Source organism: Bos javanicus, chromosome 8, assembly GCF_032452875.1.
Source record: "Bos javanicus breed banteng chromosome 8, ARS-OSU_banteng_1.0, whole genome shotgun sequence".
Classification (NCBI taxonomy): domain Eukaryota; kingdom Metazoa; phylum Chordata; class Mammalia; order Artiodactyla; family Bovidae; genus Bos; species Bos javanicus.
The window spans coordinates 65,872,730-65,895,688 of NC_083875.1; the positions used below are offsets into that span (position 1 = coordinate 65,872,730).

Sequence of the window (22,959 nt, forward strand, 5' to 3'; positions counted from 1 at the left end):
TGTGTCACTTATCCCCACAGGTGTCTTTGGAGTCAGCTCCCCCCACCCTCAGTACTCGCCTCTCAATGCCTCTGAGAGGACCAGGCAGCACTCAGGCTCAGAGTCTCTGCTTTATGGCTCCCTCCTGCCTTAGCGCCAGAGGCCAATCTGTGTCCTGGTTTCAGCCTCTCCCTTAGGTCCTGGCTGAGCCCTCACTGCTGTGCGCACCCTGGAGGAAGCCAGGTCCAGCCCCAGTGGATCCAGGGAAATTTGAAGGAGAAGACGGCATCGGCGAATACACTGGCGTTAATTAGATATTAATTAGAGATATAAAGAGTAATAGAATGAGGATAGCTCAGCAGGAAAATTCAGTGGAGAAAAGAGGCTGAGTAGCTTGGTTTACGCGGAAAACCAATAAAACTTCAAGCCAAGAAGTTTGCACCACTTACATAGGCCGCAGGCGTCCTTCCGTTCTCCTGAAGGAGAAGAGACACTGAGGCCTCCCCGGTCAGATCTTAAAAGCCCAGGCAAAATTAATAAGCTTGGTGGGCCTCCGTGCTCCAGATGGAAACTCAGCCAGAGGTTGAGAAAAAGAATGACATGAGGAGACCAGTATTTTGAGGAACTGATCCAATTTTTTATTTTTCCAGGGTCTGTTTTTATACATTGAGATGTTATACAAAAGTCACATGGGGTCAGCAGTCCTGACTTTTATTAAAGTCAGGTGCTTCATACAGATGCATACAGAGGTCTTAGGGGTGTTACCTCATCTTCTAGCCATGGGGCCTGCTGACAATTTATGACCCTCTCCTTGTGACAGTGGTCAGTCAACCAGAACACTTATTTCTCCAGGGGTGATTATTCTTAAAACAGACTCCACCTTCCAAAGGTACCAGATAAAGTTACATTCCTATATGGTGAGGGTGTAGTGGGTTTTAATTAAGGAAAGAATTTACTTAGCCTAAGGTCTAACTTGATTAATATCAAAGGTTAATACTTATTTCTTCTATATATTCATTAATGTGTATAAGGGCAGGGGATGTAGAAACTTAGCAGCAAACATTGGCTCAACAAATGAAAAACCCTTCACCAATACAATTTCTAATCAGCCCACTATACTCATACTAATAGTTTTCTAACTTCTCTAAAGAACCTGTTTTTAGAAGGTTTAAAGCATCTCGTGCCTCTCACGGTTGGGAGGCTGTGAACAATCACATGTGGCTGGACAAGCCTGTCAGGCAGGCTAGAGAACCTTCAGAGGAGTTTGTAGGTTGAAACATTCCTGTCACACCCAGGAATTATTATTAACTGGAGCTCCTTCTCCGAAAGAGGTGGTGGGGGACAGCCCCCCGTAAAGTCAGAGGTGTAGGTGAGAGCACAAAGTAGTAAAGTAGGCAGGCTCTGGTTATGGGGGTAGATGCTTGAGAATTTCCAGGGGGACTCCTGAGGCTCGATCCCGCCTTTGCGTATGTTGAGCCTCCTTCCTCATGACCTTTGCCACGGGCGGAGCTCCTCACGCTTGCTCCTGGCATTGGCTATAGGTAGAAACCACAGCACAAGTAGGCCTGTGCACCCTGTCCTGCAAACCTGGTCCTTGTCCCACATGTCAGGGTCCTTGTCCCACATGTGGGGTCCTAACAGGCATGGGGGCAGGGCCATTCCAGCTGTCACCTGGATCAGAGGCCCTTCCTGGAGCTGGTCTCTCCACAGCCTTAGTGACTATGACACAAAGCCCTGAATCACTCTAAGAACTGCTCTTGTCTCCCTGCTTTCCAGGGCTTCCATCATGGCTCAGATGGTGAGGAATCTGTCTGCAATTCAGGACCCCTGGGTTCGATATCTGGGTCAGGAAGATTCCTTGGAGAAGGGAATGGCTACCCACTCCAGTATTCTTGTCTGGAAAATTAAATGGACAGAGGAGCATGGCAAGCTACAGTCCATGGGGTCTCAAAGAGGTGGACATGACTGAGTAACTAACACTTTCCTGTGTAGATGGGTCCCAGGGAAGAAAGCTGACCGCTCCCTTCTCCACAGGTCACTTCCCACCCACTGGGTAACATATCCTGTCTGCTGGCTTCCTCCCCTTCCAGGCTCTGGGCTGAGCAAGGCTGATGACAGGTGAGACTTGCTATGACTTCAGAGAGCCCTTGGGCCTGTTGGGTCCCACCTGTCCTCTGGGAGCCTCCTTGGGCCACATGCATAGGTAGAGGCCCCAGACCGTGAGTCTGTCCTGAGCTCCCCGTCCTGTGAAAGCTGATTAACTACACTGTGGAGAAGTGAAGACTCCTTGCTCGGAGGCCCCCCTCTGTCAGGGACTCCAGGTGGCCTCCCTCTTTCTGGGCTCTGGGAGCTAGAGTAGAAGGGAGACTCTGGGGTGGGGCCACCAGGAGTCAATGGGCCCCTAACTTCTTTCCTCTGGGCCTGTAGACGCTGGTGGGACACCAGGGGCTCCTTGGTCACTGCACCATCTACAGACAGCTCTGCCCCCTGCCTCCTTTCCCCGCGTCCGGCACTAGGGGCACAGTGTCCCACTCAGACAGTGAGGTGACTGCACACAAAGACATGCCCCTGCCCATTCCTTGGCAGAGGTGGGTACTCTGAGCAGGCTGTCCTCTTCTCCAGGGTGGAGGTGGACTGGCCTTTGGAGGCCTCCATGCTCCACACCGCACACGCTTAGAGCTGAGAGTGTGCGGTCCTCATCCTCGCCACTGCTCCAGAGCACGAGAAGGACAGAGAACGGGCGACAGTCCTGGCCCATCTCATTACAGCCCATCCGGAAGAGGAGGGGCTTCCAGGACAGTCATCGAATCCCATCATTACACGGGGACGATCTCTCACCCTGGACTCTGGGCCAGCACTGCCCCAAACTCCCTCCTTACTCTGACATGTGAATTGTCTCTGACACTTTCTGAGCCTGAGGGGAACTTCAGCTTATGCAAACTCCTCCCCTACAGCCTCACAATTTCAAGATAGAGAGAGAAGTGGAGACCACAGAGCTAGATCCTGAGAAGAGGGGGGTCTTTAGGTTTAGTTCACTGTGACGTATCCTGAATGCTGTTGCTTGTTTCTGTGATGCTGGTATTATGGACGCTGAGGTGCAGGGAGGGAATTAGGGTATGGATGAGTATCCATGCTCAGGTTCACTTTCCTTCCATGGCCTCGTCCCATATGGAAGTCAAAGCAGCACCTGGGAAGAGTGGACCCTGATCCATTTCCTTCCCGCCAGCAGGGCACAGACAGAGCACCATTTCTCATGAGAAAAAAATTTATTTCAGGAAACTAATTTTCTGGTTGGAAGAAGCTTTTAGCACACAGAGGATGTTCTAACATGAGAGAAAAACATTTTCATATGCATGGTATGCATTTGTTTTGGAGAAGAGTTTTCCTTTCAGGAAAGCTGTGACAAGCATGTTCTGATTGACCAGAAGAGGTGTATTTCTGAAGAAGACAGTGCCTTGGACAGTGGAGGGCATGGCCTGGGACACTTGTCACTCTTGATCCATGCTGGCAGGCTCTGCCCGGAAGGGGACCTGACTCCCTGGGAGGGAAGGTCCACGTGCAGTCCCTGGGACTGGTCCACTTACTCTTTGTAGGACAGCTGTGGCCCATGGGGGTAGCACACTGTTTGTCCCCCATTTGTCCCCCGTGTTTTTCCATCACTCTCCTTTGCTCATTGTTGGAGAGAAACTTATGGTAGCAGTAAGCTGGACCTCTGGGCCCTGGAGTTCTCCTTTGTACCAATGAAACTCTGAAGATGAGGTCCATGGTGAAGCTCCATCTTCTTCTCTAAGATCTGTCCAACAGCTGTCATGAGGGCCTGAGCTTCAACAGTCTTGACGTCCATAATCAGACTTCTTTTGACTGTTCCCTGGCTCTGGGCAGTGTCTGCAGCAGGCTTGCCTTTTTGCAGGGGCTATTCCGGTCTTTTTGCTTTATTGGGGAAAATCCACTGCAGAAAGTGCTTAATCCTTTCTCTGAAAGGAATTTTTCTGAAGGAAAAGGAATCCTTTTTCTGAAGAAATGTGTCTCTTTTTCAGGATTATCTTGTGAGACTTGCTTTGTAAGGACTCTGCTGATTCATTTTTCTGGCCAGGGTGGCTCATCCTGCAGGCCTGGTAGGACTTCCGTACCTCCAACCACTTTCTATGCTGTCCTAGTTTGGGATTCCTATTAGTCTCTCTCGCATCAGTGGAGATGAAATTCCTGTGCTGACTCTTATGTTGGGGCTGCCTTCTCAGGGCCTCCTGCTGTCCCTGGCTGCTCCCTCCACTCGATGTAGAAGTGGAGGGAAGGAGGGCTCCTTCCCTCCACATCACATGTGCGGGAATTGGATGTGTCTCCACTGGACAAGGTCTCAGAACAGCACAGAGATTCCTGAGAAGCCAAGGTGTTTGTGGCAATGAATATATACGAATGACAGTCTTTGAGAAGCCTCTCAGTGGCACAGTCTTGAAGGAGCAGGCAAGTGGTCTGGGTCTGAGCCTGTTTCTGCCAGTCTGTGAACCCTTGGAACTTAAGCTTATGAGACTGTTCATCAAAGTATACATCTTCTGGATTTGTGGCAACAGATTTTGTGTTCAAGGAGGGATTTTTATGGGACCTTGGATACCATGATCTCCTCATATCTATATTAATTATTTGGTATGTGATTAAAAGACTAGGTTCAAAAGTACCTTTCCAAGTAGTGTCTCTGCCCATCGCCTCTTGTTCTCTGGAAGATTGGGAATATTCATCGAGGTCCATGACTCTCTCACTAGAGCAAGTTTCTGGGGAGGCCCGTCCTCCAGATTCCTCCTGTGGCTCATTCATAAACACTGTTGGATTTGGATTGGGCTCCAGACTGCTTTTGTCAGCCTCCACAACAGACTCATTGTGCCAAATTCTGTTCTATGTGGGGGCCTGAGAGGGTGGCTAGTCTTCCTGTCTAGTCAGCCTCTGAGGGCTTCTGGACGTTTGCCAGTTGAGGTTCCTCCCAAAGCCCCCCAGGGTTTCCTCAATCATTAGGTGGCAGGGAGGGGACTCTCCAGGGTGGGCACTGCCTACATTGTTATCACTTTCTCTCCTGGATGGGGATGAGAATGTTTTCCCAAGCCCTCTGGTAACTGGGCTTTTGGGTGGTCCCCAGAGTGGCATATGCGGTGAGTACTCTTCAACTTCAAGCTAAATGTGATCTTGAGGACCTTGGGTAGTAGGACCCATCAGTGCCCAACACGAAACTTTGTCATATGCACTTCCAGCTGCTATTGAATATAAGGACTGAGGACAAGAGACTTCATGGGAAGTGTTCATGGAGGCTTCCCAATCCTGAGAGGAACCTGCATTTTCTGTACCCGGAGGAGCATTTGACTCTCCAGCAAGGTCTAAGAAGTGGTTGGCAGCAAGCCTTGAACAACAGACATTAACAGGGATCTGTCACTCATGCATCTGCTGTCCCTTCCTGCTTATAAGGACCGCCAGGACTTCTGGATGCTTTCTGCCTGGGCTCAACTCTTTCTAACTCAGGCTTTGCACTTGGAACCTTCACTGGAGGGTTGGCTGAGATCATGTACAGATCTTTTAGGATCCTCCCATGCCCTGCTTTACATCCTGGCACAGGTGCTTCCCTGGTGGGATCCTTGCTGGGTACCAGGATCTCATCTTCTGTGCATCTGGATTGCTTTTGCCTAGACCTCCAGAGGGACTTGAGGGCCCCTTCTTTTCCAGTGCCTGACAAGGCCTTAGGGAATCACCCTGAGTCTGCATCACTTTCTGAGACTCTTGGATTTTGCAGGGCAGGGCACTCTCTTGTTGCATGAACCTTTTGGAAAGATGGTACTCCAGTTTCTCCCAAACCTCAGGGCTGATCAAATCCCTAGGAGTGATGGAGACAGAGGTGTGGGCCTGAGAAGACCTGTTCCCCTGGGGAAGATTGGGGGTGACCTGGCTAAAGACTTGCTGAGATTTTTTAACCAAAGAGGATAAAGTTCTCCCACTTTCTAGTTGCTTTTTTAAAAAAAATGATATTCCAGGATTTGAATTGCATTGGGGATCAAAGATTGTGGCTTATTTTGGATTATAGGGCAAGACTTCATAGTACTTAGTCTGCAGTTGAGAGGATGATGGTTGGATTGGGAAAGACAGTGTGAGATGGGCAGTGGTCTCTAACTGAGCCCAAAGTGGTCCTTGATCTTGGGGCATGGTTAGAGTCAAGTGTTGGAGTCGGGCCTGGATTATCATATGAGCCCAAAATTGTGGTTGAGAGTGAGGCTTAGTTAGAGTCAAGAGTTGCAGTTGGGCCTGCCTCTCTGTGTGAGCCCGAAGTTGTGGCTGGAGTGAGATATGATTGGAGTCAAGGGTTGGGGTTGGGCGAGGGTTCCCATGTGATCCCGAGGTTGTGATTGTGAGTGGGGCTTGGTTGGAGTCAAGGATAAGAGTTGGCCTGAGTCTTTATGTCAGCCTGAGTTTGTGGCTGTGAGTGAGATATAGTTGGAGTCAAGGGTTGGGGTCGGACCTGGGTTCCCATGTGAGCCCGAGGTTGCGTTTGAGACTAAGGTTTATTGGAGTCAAGGACTGGGGTCAGGTCTGGGTCCTCATGTGAATGTGGGGTGGTGGTTGAGAGTGAAATATGGTTGGAGTCAAGGGTTGGAGTTGGGCCTGGGTCTCCATGTGAGCCTGAGATAGTGGTCGGTGAAAGTGAGCTGTGATTGGAGTCAAGGGTTGGGGTTGAGCATATGTGTCCACATGAGCTGGAGGTGGTGGTTGAAAGTGAGTCATGGCTGGAGTCAAGTGTTTTGATTGGACCTGGTTCTCCACTTGAACCTGAGGTGGTGGTTGACACTGGGGCATGGCTGGAGTCAAGAGTTGTGGTCTAGCCTGAGTCTTCATGTGAGCCCAAAGGTGGTGATTGAATCTGGGGCATGGTTAGAGTTAAGGGTAGGGGTCTGGCCTGGGTTTCCATGTGAGCCAGAGGTGATAGCTACAACTGGGACATAGTTGGAGTCAAGGACTGAGGCTGAGCCTGGGCTCCAGCGTGGGTAAGGGCTGGACCAATGATAGCTGTGAAGTTAATTTAGCTGGAATTTGGAATTGTTCAGCCTTAGAGTATTCATTGAATAAGATAGGCTGTAACTCTAGAGGGGACCCAGATACTGTGTCAGTAGCCACCAGAGACTCACTGTGCAGAAAGCGGAGACCCCAGAAGAGCTGCCTGCATGTCTTCTATAGATGGTCCCCCAAAGTGTCAGGATATCAGGTCTTCTCAAGACCAAGCAGCTGTTCTGGTTTGCCTTTTATGTTCTAGAAGTGTTGGTGACCCAAGGTGTCCTGCTTGTCACTCAGTGACTTAATTCTCATCCCCAGTGAAGTCAGATGGTAGCCTGCCTCCTCCTCCTTTTATTTCTCCTTCCAAATCTTCAGTTCCACTCTCTTGGTGATTCATATCTCCAGCAGCTTCTGGACATACAGGTTGACAAAAGAGAAGCTTGCAGCCTCTACCTGTCTGTTTCTGGGGTGTCCTAACAGCAAGGCCTCTGGTGGGTGGCAGTGAAGATGTTCTTGCTGGGACTCCAAGTGTGTCAAGGTGGAGACGCTCCATGCTCTGGCAGCCCCCTACCTACAAGACAGGCTTGAAAGAGGACAGCTTGAATGGACAAGCCCTGAGATGGCTGGTCTCCAAGGGGAGCATGGGGATGACCTTTGTGGGATGGTGCCTAGTGGGAGTGCCATGGAGTTACCCTAGGTGAGACTCAGCATGGAGCCTGATGGTGGTGAGGTGGAGGAGGGTGTCAGAGGTAGAGGGCAGGTCCCTTCATCAAGGTGACATGGTGGGGAAGGGGAGACAGCAAGTGGCCTTGATGAGAGACTGTGCAGAGGAAGGAAAGGCTCTGGTGTTGAGAGGCACTCAAGGATTAATTTGAATGCATGGAAACAAAGCAGGGAACTGAGCCAGGAGAAAAGGAGGAGGCTCGAGGTAGAGGCTGTTTGGGCAGAGGAGACATGGTGGGATTCCACTGCTGTTGGGCTCCAGTAGGTGTTGCTTTGCACGGCTCCCCAGGAGTATCTTGAGAGGAGACCTGATGAAAGCCACCCTTGTCAGGGAACCACCCCAGGTGGTTGAGACTTGAGGAGCAAGCTGCAGCCAGGAGCTGCCTGGCCAGGAGCGATGGGCAGGCTGGCTGGGGTGGGCATCTACAGCCCACAGCCCTGCATGCCCCCCATACTGACTTTACAATGCTCCTGCTGTTCCTCACCTCAGGATTTTAGCCATAACCCACCCCCAGGACTTCCCCTGCCAGCTCAACCCCAGGCTACCTGCAGCCCTGGGGTCACACCATAGGCTCTGGGAAGAAGAACCACCAAGGAGAGAAGAGGAAGATTCTCTGCCTTTGCAGAAGTGATAGGTCCCAGACCTCTTCCAGTGCTTCCAGGCAACCTCTGAAAGCTGGAAATCAGCAGACTGGGTCATGGTGAGAAAGCCAGGGCGTAGGGGTATTATAGGAGGCTGATTGCAGTGTCCCTTTAAGGGGACAAAATTAGGAGATTGGAATCCAAGTACTAGGGTCCAAGGCCACATGATCCCTGACAGTGATGGTGAAGCTTATGATAGGGTTTATATTAACAAAGTGCTTTCAGATCCATTACCCCTTGATGCCCTCACCAACCCCTCTGTGGGGAAGAATGGACAGCAGTTATGTCAAGACGAATATGAGAGAAGTTAAACGGTGTGCAAAAGTAATTACCCTCCAGTTAAAATAAATTAATTAAAACAAAGAATGTGTCCACAGTTGGATCTGGAGTCCCACCTCCCAATCCAGGTGCTATGAGCTCACTGCAGCCCACAGGCACCTGCTGGGCCACACTTTTTTCCAGGCCCCTCACAGCTTCATTTTCTACATGGAACTTGGGTAGTATCTGGGTTCTGCTCTTCCTCCAGGAGCTTCCCTGAGGTTTCTGTTTCCCAAGTCCAGGGCCCCACTCCATGACTCTTAAGACCTCAGCACTGTCCTCAGATCAATCCTCGTCCAAGATACCTTTCATGGCTGGTGAGGCGGTGCTCGCACGCCTGTGCTGTAGCTGAGATTGAACTCAGTATCCAGCCCTCGGGCCCCGGTCACTGTGTTTGGGACATACCCTGGAGCCCTCGAACATACTTGGACAACTGATACCTGAGATCTTTGGAGAGAAATGTTCACTGTGCCCCCTGACCAGCCTGGGGCACCCAGAGGGTGATGCTTTATTCTTTCATGAGAATAGATGTCCTATTTTTTCCCTTCTCAGGGATCTCTCTAGATAATTCAGAAGAGTAGAAATAATAATAGAAAAGAAGAGAGGATCTCATACTTGTGGGTCTCTGCCAAGGTTTCCTTACCTTCCTGATGTTTCCACATTTCCTAGAAGGAGGAAAGGATGAGTTATTCTCAAGGTAGGGAAGAAACAGGAAAAAGAGCCCCAGTGTACACAGAAAGGCGAGAATGGTATCAATCGCCCAGGAAGTGGAACTGGAGTTCAGCCAAATATCAAAAGTGCTTTTCAGAGAAAAGCGAGGATTCTCCATCGCCTGCATCACAGTGCTGCCCTTAGGCAACTGCGAACAGCGTATGTACTTGGGGACTAAAGTACTAGGCCCGCATCTTAGAGCTGTGGTCTGGTCACATTTGACTTCTGAAGGTGAGGAGGGAGTAATAGAGGAGGAGGCTCGAACATGGCCCCTCCCCAGCCACTCAGCCTTGCAGCTCCATTCATCCCCATCATTCTCTGAGCCTCCCATCCTGCCTTCTCATCCTGTTAGGCAGAGACATTCGTCAAGTTTCAGTTCATTCCACCTGGAACTCACAATACTTGCACTTATGATGGTTTATGTCAGCAGAAGAATACAGATTAAAGCCAGCAAAAGAATATAGATCAGAACTCGCCAAAAAAAAAAAAGATGCAGGGAGCCATATGCAGTCTTCCAGATGTCTGGCTTAGTGGGGCTCTACAGACAGTGCTTAGTTCTCTCAGCAAACAGTGTGACAGCATGTGTAGAGTAGTGTCAACCATCATCCAGCCTTGAATGTCCAGGGTTTCTATTGTGGGGTAGGTCACATAGGGATGAAGAGCCCGTATACTTGACCTTAGCTGCTTAGTCACCAGTACCCCTCCCTGAGATCAGACTGATACAGCCTTGCCAGGCCTCCATGTCAACTTAATACAGGTGCACACTGTAAATCACATCATTTCCATAAACTATTTGGGAAGACCAAGGTCTCATTTATACAAATATGATCTTATCAAGTAGGCTATTCCCAGGACTGAAAAGTGATCTTCAAGCATAAAAAGGTCCGTGGTCACTCTGGAATGTGAAGGGCTTGAGGGACCTCAAGCTCATTGACTTAATGCTTTGCTGGAACTTTGAAAGATGCTAGCAACTTATGAAAAATTTACCCTGAAGCCTTAACTATTTCAATTTGCTTTATATTTCATGGCCTTGTAAATTTCAAATCATTTTTTATCTAATTTTTAATTCCCATAGTTGAATATAATAAAGATTAACTGAATTTTAAAAAAAAATTAGTATCATAAGAGTAAAAATACCTGTGATTAACCAAAGTTAGGAGAACTCCAGATTCTTTACAGTATTGATGAGGCTCAAGCAGTTATGTCAAAGGAATCAGGAATTCTCTTGAGTTCTAGGTGGACTGAATCAATACTTGACTAATGTCTCTGTATAACAGATGATAAGGTAGGAAGGGAAGGCTCAGAGGAAGGGAGATGCATGAAGCTGCGGGGCTGGATGGTTAGGGAGGAGCTATAGTCCCACCTCCTCCTCTGATGCTCCCTCTTACCCCCAGAGCCCTTTGTGACCAGACCACAGCTCTATGAGGTGGGCCTAGAACTTTAGCCCCCAAGTGCACACCCTGGCTCAGTTGCCTGAGGGCAGCGGTATTATTCAGATGATGGAGAATCTGCTCTTTTCTCTGAAAAGCACTTTTGATATTTGGCTGAACTCCAGTTTCACTGCCTGGGCAGTCATTACCATAATCACCTTTCTGTGTGGACTGGGGCTCTTTTTCCTGACCCTTCCCTACCTTAAGAATAATTCATCCTTTCTACCTCCTAGGAAACATGGAAACATCAGGAAGGTAAGGAACTCTTGGTCCAGACTCAAGCACATATTTCTCTATTCTTTTCTATTATTATTTTCACTTTTCTGAGTCAACTAAGAAGACCCTTGAGATGGAAAAGAACAGGACATCTATCCTCAGAAAGAATAGATGAATATCCCTCTATGGACAAACCAGGCTGAGCAGGGATACAGTGAACACTAGGATTTCTATTTAAAGATCTCAACCCATCTATACAGGTAGGTAGTTGGCTCCAAAGCAAGTCCAAGACACAGTGACCAGAGGCCAATGACTGGATTCTGAGTTGAATCTCAGCCAGAGGACAGACTTCTGAGCACCAGTTCAGCAGCCGTGAACAGTGTCTCAGACAGGAGTGATCTTCTGGCAGTAGTGAAGCCCCGAGAGCCTCAGAGCGGGGGTTGGAGGGCTGGGGGCCTGGTATCAAGAAGCAGAGACCTACTTTATGGAGCTCAGATTCACCCATGCATCTGAGTATGTGTGTGTTTCTTGAGCAGAGGAACTGTGACGAACGAAGTCCAGAGTGAATCTTACATTGAAAATACTTCATTATGTTCTTCAAAGAAGGAAAACAAAATACTTTATCTCTTTTAAAAATGAGTTAAAGGAAAGAAAAATCACAGAACTCTGTTAGTGAAATGTAGAGAGGCATATTCTGTGTGGACACTAGTGTCTGATGCTTGTCTAGAGAGGGAAGACTGAGATTTACATCTTACATCCTCATTTCTCTCTCTCAGCATCGAATGGAAAGAAGGGGAAGAAGCAGGAGCATCCAGAGAAATGGAGCTTTGAAATTTGGAAAGTGAGTTCTGACATCCAGCCCCAAGTGTTAGTCCCCACCTCTCTGGCCATGAGAACCCAGTTCCACAGACTCTGAGGGGGTCTGTGGCAGGACTTCTCCCTTGAGAAATGAACTCCAAGGGAGGCTTCTGGGAATGAGAGCAGAACCCAGATACTTCCCAGATTCCATGTGTAGAATGAAGCTGTCCAAAACGGCATGCGGGTTGCGTTGGACCAACAGGGCCTGGATGGGAGGTGAGCCCTCCAGGACACGTAGGACACCTGGTTTTACTTTGCTCAGACCAACTACAGAGTGGTGCCTGCCCATTCTCCCCACAGGCAGGCTGTGAGGGCATCAGGGGTAATGAATATGGAAACACTTCATAAATGATAAACGCTTTCAGAGCTTCACCATCACTGTCAGGGATCATGTGGCCTTGGACACTCATGCTTGGATTCCAATCTCCCAATGATGTCCCCTTAAAGAGACAGTGCACTCAACTTCCTGTAAGACCCCTAGGCTCGCATGTTCACTATCATGACTTGACTGCTGATTTCCAACTTGAAGAGATTGCCTGGAAACACTGGAAGAGGTTCCAGACCTGACTTCACTTATGGAAAGGTGGAGAATCTTCCCCTTCTTTTCCAGGTGATTCTTCCTCCTAGAGCCTATGGTGCGACCCCAGGGACACTGGCAGCCTAGGGCTGAGCTGAGAGGAGTCCTGGGGCCGGGGTAAGGCCAACGTCCTGGGGTGAGCAATACCAGGAGCATTGTGAAGTCAGCACTGGGGCCGTGCAGGCTGTGGGGTGCAGGTGCCCACCCCTGCCTGGCCTGCCCAGCCTTCCATGCCTGGCAGCTCCTGGCTACAGCTTTTTCCTCATGTCCCCTGCAGATACCTGGGGAGGTTCCCTGACAAGGGTGGCTTTCACCAGGTCTAATGTGAAGATATGCAGATGATACCACCCTTATGGCAGAACATGAAGAGGAACTAAAAAGCCTCTTGATGAAAGTGAAAGGAGAGTGCAAAAGTTGGCTTAAAGCTCAACATTCAGAAAACGAAGATCATGGCATCCAGTCCCATCACTTCATGGGAAATAGATGGGGAAACAAACAGTGTCAGACTTTATTTTTCTGGGCTCCAAAATCACTGCAGATGGTGACTGCAGCCATGAAATTAAAAGACGCTTACTCCTTGGAAGGAAAGTTATGACCAACCTAGACAGCATATTGAAAAGCAGAGCCATTACTTTGCCAACAAAGGTCCATCTAGTCAAGGCTATGGTTTTTCCAGTGGTCATGTATGGATGTGAGAGTTGGACTGTGAAGAAAGCTGAGTGCCGAAGAATTGATGCTTTTGAACTGTGGTGTTGGAGAAGACTCTTGAGAGTCCCTTGGACTGCAAGGAGATCCAACCAGTCCATTCTAAAGGAGATCAGCCCTGGGTGTTCTTTGGAAGGAATGATGTTAAAGCTGAAACTCTAGTACTTTGACCACCTCATGTGAAGAGTTGACTCATTGGAAAAGACTCTGATGCTGGGAGGGATTGGGGGCAGGAGGAAAAGGGGACGACAGAAGATGAGATAGCTGGTTGGCATCACCAACTCAATGGACGTGAGTTTGGGTGAACTCCGGGAGATGGCGATGGACAGGGAGGCCTGGCATACTGTGATTCATGGGGTCGCAAAGAGCTGGACACGACTAAGCGACTGAACTGAACTGAATGTCAAGATTCACCTGGTGAGGTTTGCAAATCAGTGCCCACTAGAGCCCATCAACCATGCGGGAAGAGGCAGCTCCCACCATCTCCCAGCTCCTCTGACCAAGCTCCCACCATCTCCCCAGCTCCTCTGACCAAGCAGCCCCTACCTTGGGCTTCTACCATTTCTCCAGGCTCAGTGACCTCAGTTTCCATTTCCTCATGCTCATCCCTGAGTACCTCTCCAACACCAGAGCTTTTCTTCCCCCTGGACAGCCTCTCAACCTGCCCACTTATACTTTCCCCTTCCCCACCAAGCCTCCTTTATGTGAGAGCCTGCCCTCCACCTCTGACACCCTCCTCTGCCCCACCACTATCAGGGTCCAAAGTTGAGTCTCAATCAGGGGAACTCCATGGCACTCACACTGGGCACCATGTGCCACAGGTCATCTCCACACTCCCCTTGGAGACCAGCCATCAACAGCTTTGTCTGTTCAAGCAATCCTGTATCAACCTGGCCTGGTGGCAGGAGACAACAAAACCGTGGAGCTTCTCCACCTTGACGTACTTAGAGTTCCAGCAAGAACACCTTCCCCTCTACCCACCTGAGGCCTCATTTTGGGAGACCCCACAAACAGGCAGGTAGCCTCTCTTTTCTAAATGTGGATGTTGAGAAGGTACTAATCACCAATAGAGTAGAACTGAAAATTTGGAAGAAGAAAGAAAAAGAGGACGAGGCAGGCTACCAGGTAACTTCACTGGAAAAGAGGAGCAAGTCACTCAGTGACAAGCAAGATACCTTGGGTGGCCAAAACTTCTGGAGCATAAAAAGCAAAGGAGAACAGCTGCATGGTCCCAGAAAGCCCTGATATCCTGACACTTTGAGGGATCATCTACAGAAGACATGCAGCCAGCTCTTCCAGGGTCTCCTCTTTGTGCACAGTGAGAGTCTGGTGGCTACCATCACAGTACCTGGGCCCCCTCTTGAGTTATGCCTTGTTTTATTCAGTGAACATTCTAAGGCCGAACCATTCCAAATTCAAGATAAATTAACTTCACAACTGTCATTGTTCCAGCCCTTGACTTACCTGTAGCCCAGGTTGAACCTCAAAACAAGACTCCAATCATGCCCCAGGTGCAACCATCATCTCTAGGTCACCTCTAGGGTCACGTGGAGACTCACGCCCGCCCCCAACTCTTGGCTCCAACCATGCCTCACTTTCAGCCACCACACTGGGCTCACGTGGAGATCCAGGCTCGACCCCAAACCTTGACTCCAGTCATGCAGCAGTTTCAACCACCACCTCAAAACTCACCTGGAGACCCAATACTGACCCCAAACCTGTACTCCAGCCGTGGCCCAGTTTCAACCAGAACCTTGGACTTGCATAGAGATACAGGCCCAACCCTTAATCTGGTCTGCAACCTTGCTTCAATGTCAATCACCACCTGAAGCTTCCATAGATTCCCAAGGCCAATCCCTACCCTTGGCTACAACCGTGTCCCAGTTTGAACCACCACCTTGGGCTCACATGAATACCCAGGTACGACCTCTACACTTGACAACAACCATGGCCCAATGTCAACCACAACCACCTCGGCCTCTCATACAGACCCCAGACCATCCCCTACCCTTGACTCTAACCATGTCTGCATGTCAACCACCACCAGCTCAGGCTCACATGGAGACCCAGGCCCAACCCCAACGTTTGACTCCAATGCCACCTCCTTAGGCTCACATGGAGATCCAGGCCCGACCCAAACCCTTGACTCCAAATGTGTCAAGCATGACCTCAGGCATGGTTAGAGATCACTGTCCATCAATCACCCTCTGTCTGAGTCTGACCACCTTCTCAATACCAGATTGGGTCCTGTGAAACATCTTCCCTACAGTCCCAAATAAGGCATATCTTTCATCTCAAATGCAATTTAAAACCTGGAATGTCACTTTTGGAAAAAGGAACTAGAAAGAGGATGAACTTTCCCTCTTTGGTTAAATCTCAGCAAGTCTTTATCCAGGCCACTCTCAAACTTTCCCAGGAAAATAGGTCTTCCCTGGCTCACAGCTTTGTCTTCCATGCTTCCTGGCGAAAGGATCAGACCTGAGATTTTGGAGGTACTGTGGCATCAGTTTTCCGAAAGGTTGTTGCACCAACAGAGTGGCCTGCCCTGCAGAATACAAGCATCTGAGAGACTGATGCAGCCTCAAGATCAATTCCCAAGGCCTTGTCAGGTGCAGGGAGGGGCCCTCAAGGCCCTCCACAGGTCGAGGCAAAATCAGCTGGGACTCAGAGAAGATGATGTCCAAGTGCCCAGCACAAATCCCACCAGGGAGAGAGCGACACTATGATGTAGGGCAGAGTGTGGGGAGGATCCTGAAAGATCTGTACCTGATCTCAGCCAACCTCCAGTGAATGATCCAAGAGTGAAATCTGCATCAGAGAGTTGAGAGTAGGCAGGAAGAATCCAGAAGTTTCAGGGGTCCTTATGAGGAGGAAGGCATAGGAGATCCACGAGAGTGAGATCCCTGTTGAATGTCTGTATTTCAAGATTTGCTGACACCTTCTTTTAGACATCCCTAGAGAGATGCATGCTCCCATGGAGACAGAAAATCCACACTCCTCTTAGGAAAGGAAAGCCTCCATGAACACCTCCCTTGAGTCTGTTGTCCTCAGTCCTGATACTCAACAGGAGCTGGAAACACAAATAGTAAAGTTAAGGGTGAAGCACAGGTGGGACCTACTCTTCAAGCTCCTCAAATTCATACTTAGCTTGAAGCTGAAAAAGGCTCAAGGGTCTACCTTGAAGGCCACCTGTGAATCTGGGGACCACTGAATAGCCCTATTAACCAAAGGTTTGGGAAAAGCTCCTTAGCCCCATGCAAGAGAGAAAGTAGTAACAACAGGGGCAAATGCCTCCCTGGACAGGCCCCTTCCCATTCCCTCACAGATGAGTGAGGAAGCCCAGGGAGCTCTGGGAGGACCCACAGCTGGTGACATCCATAAGCCCTCAGAGGTCCCTCTGACTGGACAGGAAAGCAAGCCACCTTCTCACACCACCACATACGGTTTAGTGACCAGAATTTGGCACAGTGAGTCTGTCGTGGGGGTGGACAAAGGCAGCTTGGAGCCCAGCTGTAGTCCAGCAATGGCCAGCAATGAGTCACAGGAGGAAGTTGGGGGATGAGCCTCCCCAGAATCTTACTCTATCATGACATTAGTGGGCCTCGATGAATGTTTCGCATCTTCCAGGTAACAAGAGTCTGTGGAAGGAGACCCTGCTGGAAAAGAAACTTTGGAACCTAGTGTGTGGGTCAAATCCCTACTCATTAATATGAATTTAAAGAGTCCACGATCTCCAAGGTCTAGTAGAAACCCTTCCTTGAATACAAAGTCTCTTGCCTCAAATCCAGAAGATATAAATTTTGAAGCACAGTTTCATAAGCTTGAGTTTCAAGGTTCACAGACCAGCAGAATCACAATCGAGGTTGGGCCACCAGTGTGCTCCATCAAGACTGTGAAACTGGTGTGCTCCTTCAAGATTGTGCCATGGATACACTTCTCAAAGACTGTCACTCAGATATGTTCCTTGCCGCAAACATCTGGCTCTCAGGAATCTCTGTCTTGTTCCCAAACCTTGTCCAGAGGAGACACATCCACGTCCAATTCCCAGACGCTCTAGATATTTCATCGAGTGGAGGGAGCAGCCAGGGGCAGCAGGTGGCCCTGAGATAGGAGCCCAAATATCAGAGCCAGAAGTGTGTCCCCATTGAAGGGTGAGAGACATATAGGAGTCCCAAAGTAGGACAGCATCAAAAAGGATTGGCAGGACGAATGGCTACCAGGTCAGAGGGATTAGTTGCTCTGGCCAGAAAAAGGAATCAGCAGAGTCCCTAAGAAGTAACTTTCGACATTTAATTCTGAAGAAGGGACAGGTTCTTTCAGAAAGCTGCTTCAAAAAAAGGACTGATCTCCTTCTGCAGTGGGTTTCCCCCAGTAAATACAAAGGACTAGAAGAGCCACTGCAAAAAGGCAAACCTGAAACAGCCACAGCCCAGAGCCAAGAGGCGGTCAAAAGCACATCGACCATGGACAGCAGGGCTACTGAGGCTCCAACTCTCATGACAGCTGTTGGACAGATCCTAACGGAGAAGACGGTGCTTCACTATGGACCTCATGCCTTGGAGTTAAATTGGTACAAAGTGGAACTCCGGGACTCATTATGTCCACATTACTGCAACCAAAGTTTTCTCTCCACCCAAGAACACACAAGAGTGAGAAGAGATATAGTCCGTGATTACCGAGTTACCCCCATGGGCCATAGCTCTCCAAAAGAGAATAAGTGGGCCAGTCCCAGGGACAGCAAGTGGGCCTCCCACCCAGGGAGCCAGGTCCCCTTCCAGGCAGAGCCTGCCAGCATGGCTCGAGTAACAAGTGTCCCAGGCTGTCCCCTCCACTGTCCAAGGCACTGTCTTCTTCAGAAATATGCCTCTTTTGTTCAATCAGAACATGCTTTTCACAGCATCCCTGGTAGCAAAACACTTCTCCAAGGAAAAAATGCTTATCTTGCAGAGACCCTTTTTTTCCCCTCATATTAGTGCATCCTCTGTGTGCTAATAGCTTCCTGTTACCACATATTCTTTTTTTTGGTTCCTGAAATGTTTTTTCTGATGAGATCAGGTGGCCTCTGTCTGTGCCCTGCTGGGGGAAAGGCAATGGATAACGATCCACTCTTTTCAGGTGCCTGCTTTGGCTTCCAGGTGGGATGGGGCTGTGCAGGGAGGTTGACCCCAGAGTGGAGACTCACCTTCACCCCAATTCCTTCACTGCACCTTCTGTTACCATCATCTCAGAATTACAGAAACAACCAATAGCATTTAAAACATATCAAGGTGAATTAAAGCTAAAGATCTCCCCGTTTTCAGGATCTGGCTCTGTCTTCTTCTGCTCTCTCTCTACCTGGAAACCGTGGGGCTGTAGGGGAGGGGTGTTCAGAGGCTGAAATTCCCCTCAGGCTCAGAAAGTGTAAGAGACAAACTCACATGTCAGAATAAGGAGGGACATTTGGGGGCAGTGCTGGCCCCTAGAAGTGGGAGAAACCTTGTCCTCGTGTCACGGTGGGATAGATGAAGCTGCCCTGGAAGCCCCTCTTCTCCCAGAAGGAGCTGGAATGAGATGCACCCGGCCTGTCACCCTTCCTCTGTGTTTCTCGTGCTCTGGGGCAGAGGCAAGGATGAGGACCACACACTTCCAAGGCTGAGAGTGTGCGATGGCAATCACGGAGGCCCCCAAGGGCCATTCCACCCCTGTCCTAGAGGAGAGGGCAGCCCTGCTCAGAGCACCCACCTCCCCTGGGTAAGTGAGCAGTGTTCTTGGCTGTGTATGCCATCACCTCATGGTCTGAGGGGAGGACGCTGTGCCCCTAGGGTGGGATGCGGGGAAGGAGGCAGGGGGCAGAGGCGTCCATAGACGGTGCAGTGACCAAAAGCCTGTTGTGTCCAACCGCCATCTATAGGCCCAGAGGAAAGAAGTTAGGGGCCCCATGGCTCCTGGTGGCCCCACCCCAGAATCTTCCTCTACTTCAGGTCCCAGAGCCCAGACAGAGGGAGAACATCTGGAGCTCCTCCAAAGAAGGCCAGGCTACCAGAGGCAATGGAGCCTCCAAGAAGGGGAGCTTCACTTCTCCACAATGTAAATAATCAGATTTCACAGGACGGGGAGCCCAGGACAGACTCGTGGTCTGTGATTTCTACCTACACGTGTGGCCCAAGGAGGCTCCCAGGGGACAGGTGGGGGACTCAACAGGCCCAGGGACTGTGCAGGGGTCATAGCAAGTCTCACTTGCTCTCAGCCTCACTCATCCCAGAGCCCGAGAGGGAAGAGACCAGCAGACAGGATGTGTCACCGAGCGGGTGGGAAGTCACCTGTCGAGGAAAAGGGTGCCATCAGTTTTCCTCCCCGGGGCCCGTCCACACAGGAAAGTGGGGAGACAGGAGCAATCTTGTAAAAGAACTGGGGCTGTATGTCACAGTCACTCCCATGGTGGAGAGATCTGCTCTTGGAGGGTCCCAGATCCAGGAGCCAGCAGGAATGGCCCCGCCTCCATGCCTGTCAGTACCCCCAAATGTGGGACCAGGCCCGGGGCTGTGGGGGCAGAGGACACAGGCCTGCTTGTGCTGTGTTTTCTCCCTGGAGACTAGTCCTGCCTCTGCACCGTATCCTCCATGGGGGGCATGGAGGCTCAGCCAGGGTCTGAGTGGAAGGGCTGTGACCTAGGCCATCGAGTGGCCTCCAGAGCTCACAGAGGGGAGCACAGAGCGTGGATCCTGAGCCTGCTTGCTGCCAGGCCCTCTCGGAGGAGCCAAGAGGTGAGCACTGAGTCAGGGGAGCTGGAACTAAGGTGCCTGTCTGGAGAAATGACACAGAAGGGACCCTCACAAAACAGCAAGAAACCAGACTTGGAGAGTCCCTTGCCCTTCTCCTGCTGTGAGGTGCAGAAAGGACAGCAATGGAGGGCCCCCCACAAAGAGTGGGTCAGACCCACACTGACCCAAGACAGGGACCTCCCACATACCCACACTGATTCAGCACAGGGCCCCCAATAACCCCACACAGAGACCTAGACAGATCCACACTGACCCCAGAGAGGGACCTTTGACAGACCCACAGTGTCCCCAAACAGAAACCTCCCACGCACCCACACTGACCTTGCACAGGGCCCTCCCAGAGACCCACGCTCACCCCAGACAGGGCCTCCCACTGACCCACACTAACTCCACACAGGGATCTCCCACAGACTCACAGCGACCCTGCACAGGAACCCTTGCACAGACCCACACTGAGCCCACACAGGGACTCCACTACCCTCACATGGGAATCTTCCACAAATCCACACTGATCCCGTACAGGAGTCAACCACAGATTCATACTGATCCTGCTTGCTGCTGCTGCTGCTGCTAAGTCACTTCAGTCGTGTCCGACTCTGTGCGACCCCAGAGACGGCAGCCCACCAGGCTCCCCCGTCCCTGGGATTCTCCAGGCAAGAACACTAGAGTGGGTGGCCATTTCCTTCTCCAATGTATGAAAGTGAAAAGTGAAAGTGAAGTTGCTCAGTCGTGTTCGACTCTTAGCGACCCCATGGACTGCAGCCCACCAGGCTCCTCCATCCATGGGATTTTCCAGGCAACAGTACTGGAGTGGGGTGCCATTGCCTTCTCCGACTGATCCTGCTTACAGATCTCTAAAACACCCACACTGATCCCATAGAGAGACCTCTGACAGACCCACACGGACATGCACTCTAGGAGTCTCTCTGTTCCCTAGACCACTTCCCGAAGTGGGTGAAGGCCTTGTTGGGGCAGAGGTAGGGGCTAACTTTGAACCTGAGCCTGGGGGACAGAAAGTTCCACTACAGATTACCCCAGAGGGACTAGTCTTTCTTTCCGGAGGTAACGGAGGATATAAAGGAACATAAGGAAGCAGAGTTTGGGGGTAGTCAGAGGGCCCCAGAGAAGTAGGTGGTTCTGGGAAGCAGGTGGGGCTTGGTTTTTCTCACCTGAGTGTTGGGGAAGGTTGGAAGGGGATCATCTAAAACATCAGAAGTGTTTACTGATTCCCTAGGTTTTTGATTACAGGAGCAAGATAGAGTAGGGTTTTGGTAAAGGACCATGAAGCCTTTTTTCCCCCTTTTTGTTTGCCAAAGCGACTTGTGGGATTTTAGTTTCCCAACGAGGTATCAAACCTGGCCCCTCAGCAGTGAGAGCTTGGAGTCCTGACCACTGGACCACCAGGGAATTCCCAGGACCATGAAGCCTTGAACATAGGGAACCTCAATCCATTTTTCCATGTTGCAGCAGTAGAGAACTAATTGCAAGATGGTATTATAATTTAGAGAGCCATTTTCAGGCCATTTTCAGGCAATGTTTTCTCCACTTTCCAACTTATATAAGGCCCAGCCCATGTTACAGTAAAGTTTTAAGTTTTTCCTTTTCAGTCTGTCTATTTTGAAAAATCTTCAGGTTTTAAAGTTATACTCCAGAGGTTTCTCTTCTGGCTTACATCTCACATGTTGAATAACCTGCAATCCAAAAAGAGCACTCCCAGAAATGTAGTTCCATGTCCTGGAGACATTCACCTGGAGGCTTTTGCCCTATAATATGTTTTCTTACGCTGGGGGTGGTATTCCTGGAGTGCGAGCATCTGTCAAGCCTAGGATGTGGGCTGCCTGGAAGCGACCAGCACGATAGGTATTCTGTGGCATGGTAAGGGCTGCCAAAGCCTGGAGAGAAGGGAGTCCCAGAGGCGGACAGAAGCGCTCATGAAGGAACCGGGAGTTGAATGCAATGAAAAATGCCATGGGCGACACGACTTGAGAGCCTAGAGGTGCGATTATTCCCACAGGGGTTTTCTTTTTAGGTAGTGAAAGAATAAACAGCAGAAGAATCCAAAACCCTTTCCCCTATTTGGCAGCTACAGTAACACTGGGGAGAGCCTGGTAACTCCATCTGACACAGGCAACAGTGAGTTTGGACAAGGTTTCCCTTGTAACTGATACTAAACGAGCACAATGAGTTTAGGATCTCTCTTTCGGATGCGCCACGGGCCCCTTGAAGCATTCCAAAGTTTACTGGAAGTCAAAAGAATTTCAGCCAGAATTTGATATTTGGGGAATCTTTCAAAATTTCAAAAAGTTTTAAAATACCCAGTCAGAGAGAATCATAGGTTGCTGTGAAACAATTATTCCTTGAGCTAACAAAAATTCAAAAGTAAGTACAGATCACTTAACATCACAGAAACTCACAATCTGTTATCAAAAACAGCGTTTCAGGAAAATTTCATTCTCTTATGAAAGAAACCAAATCCAGTCTCATATCAGCCTACTCTTGATAAAATCCATCTATCTACTTAAATTTAATCCAAGCTTAGATAGTCCCAACCTCATACAAAATTCTTTTCTCAATGTTCCTTTCCCAGAAATCCTCTGCAATTTTCTGTAGCCATATTTTGTACCTTCTTTTATCCATGCAGAGCTAACCAGCTCTAGGACAAAATCACCTCTTTCCTTTTATTAATAGCAAAGTATATTTCCATTCCTCATACCTTCTTTTCTGAAAACATACATACTATTTTTCTTAAGCTACCATGAACTGCATTTTACATTCACATTCCCTGACTGGAATATCCCATAACTTCTAGAAACACATCTTTCCAAAGCACAATTTCTTTCCTTGATGTGCTGCAAGACATGTGACTAATAAAGCCAAACATCTTTAGTTTCTCTCTCACAAGAGAGAAAGAATAGGTAAATTTAGACCTGTTAAGCAATTAAAGTTCCAATATTTCATTTCATTTAAAATTTTCTGGATGCTCAGTAAATTACCATCCTTTAACTTAATTTGGTTTCAA

At 49.5% G+C, this 22,959-nt stretch overlaps 1 protein-coding gene and 1 long non-coding RNA gene across 3 annotated transcripts; one reads left to right on the top strand and one right to left on the bottom strand.

The window, feature by feature from the left end:
• Positions 1–3,226: 3,226 nt before the first annotated feature.
• LOC133252836 (uncharacterized) lies at positions 3,227–10,699 on the bottom strand. The gene is made up of 3 exons (XR_009738096.1): positions 10,531–10,699; positions 7,134–9,347; positions 3,227–5,830 (listed from the first exon to the last, which is right to left on the bottom strand). It is a non-coding gene; the product is annotated as an uncharacterized LOC133252836 (long non-coding RNA).
• A 190-nt stretch (positions 10,700–10,889) lies between these two features.
• On the top strand, positions 10,890–22,635 carry LOC133252835 (spermatogenesis-associated protein 31A6-like). 2 transcript variants are annotated; one of them, XM_061425807.1, is made up of 4 exons: positions 10,890–11,078; positions 11,816–11,880; positions 18,780–18,909; positions 19,140–19,279. In XM_061425807.1, the coding sequence occupies exons 1-4, from the start codon at positions 10,890–10,892 to the stop codon at positions 19,251–19,253; spliced, it is 498 nt and encodes a 165-aa protein (XP_061281791.1). In that variant the 3' UTR covers positions 19,254–19,279. The 2 variants fall into 2 exon arrangements, with proteins under 2 accessions (XP_061281791.1, XP_061281790.1); XM_061425806.1 differs by lacking the exon at positions 18,780–18,909 and having other exon boundaries at positions 19,140–22,635.
• Positions 22,636–22,959: the final 324 nt, after the last annotated feature.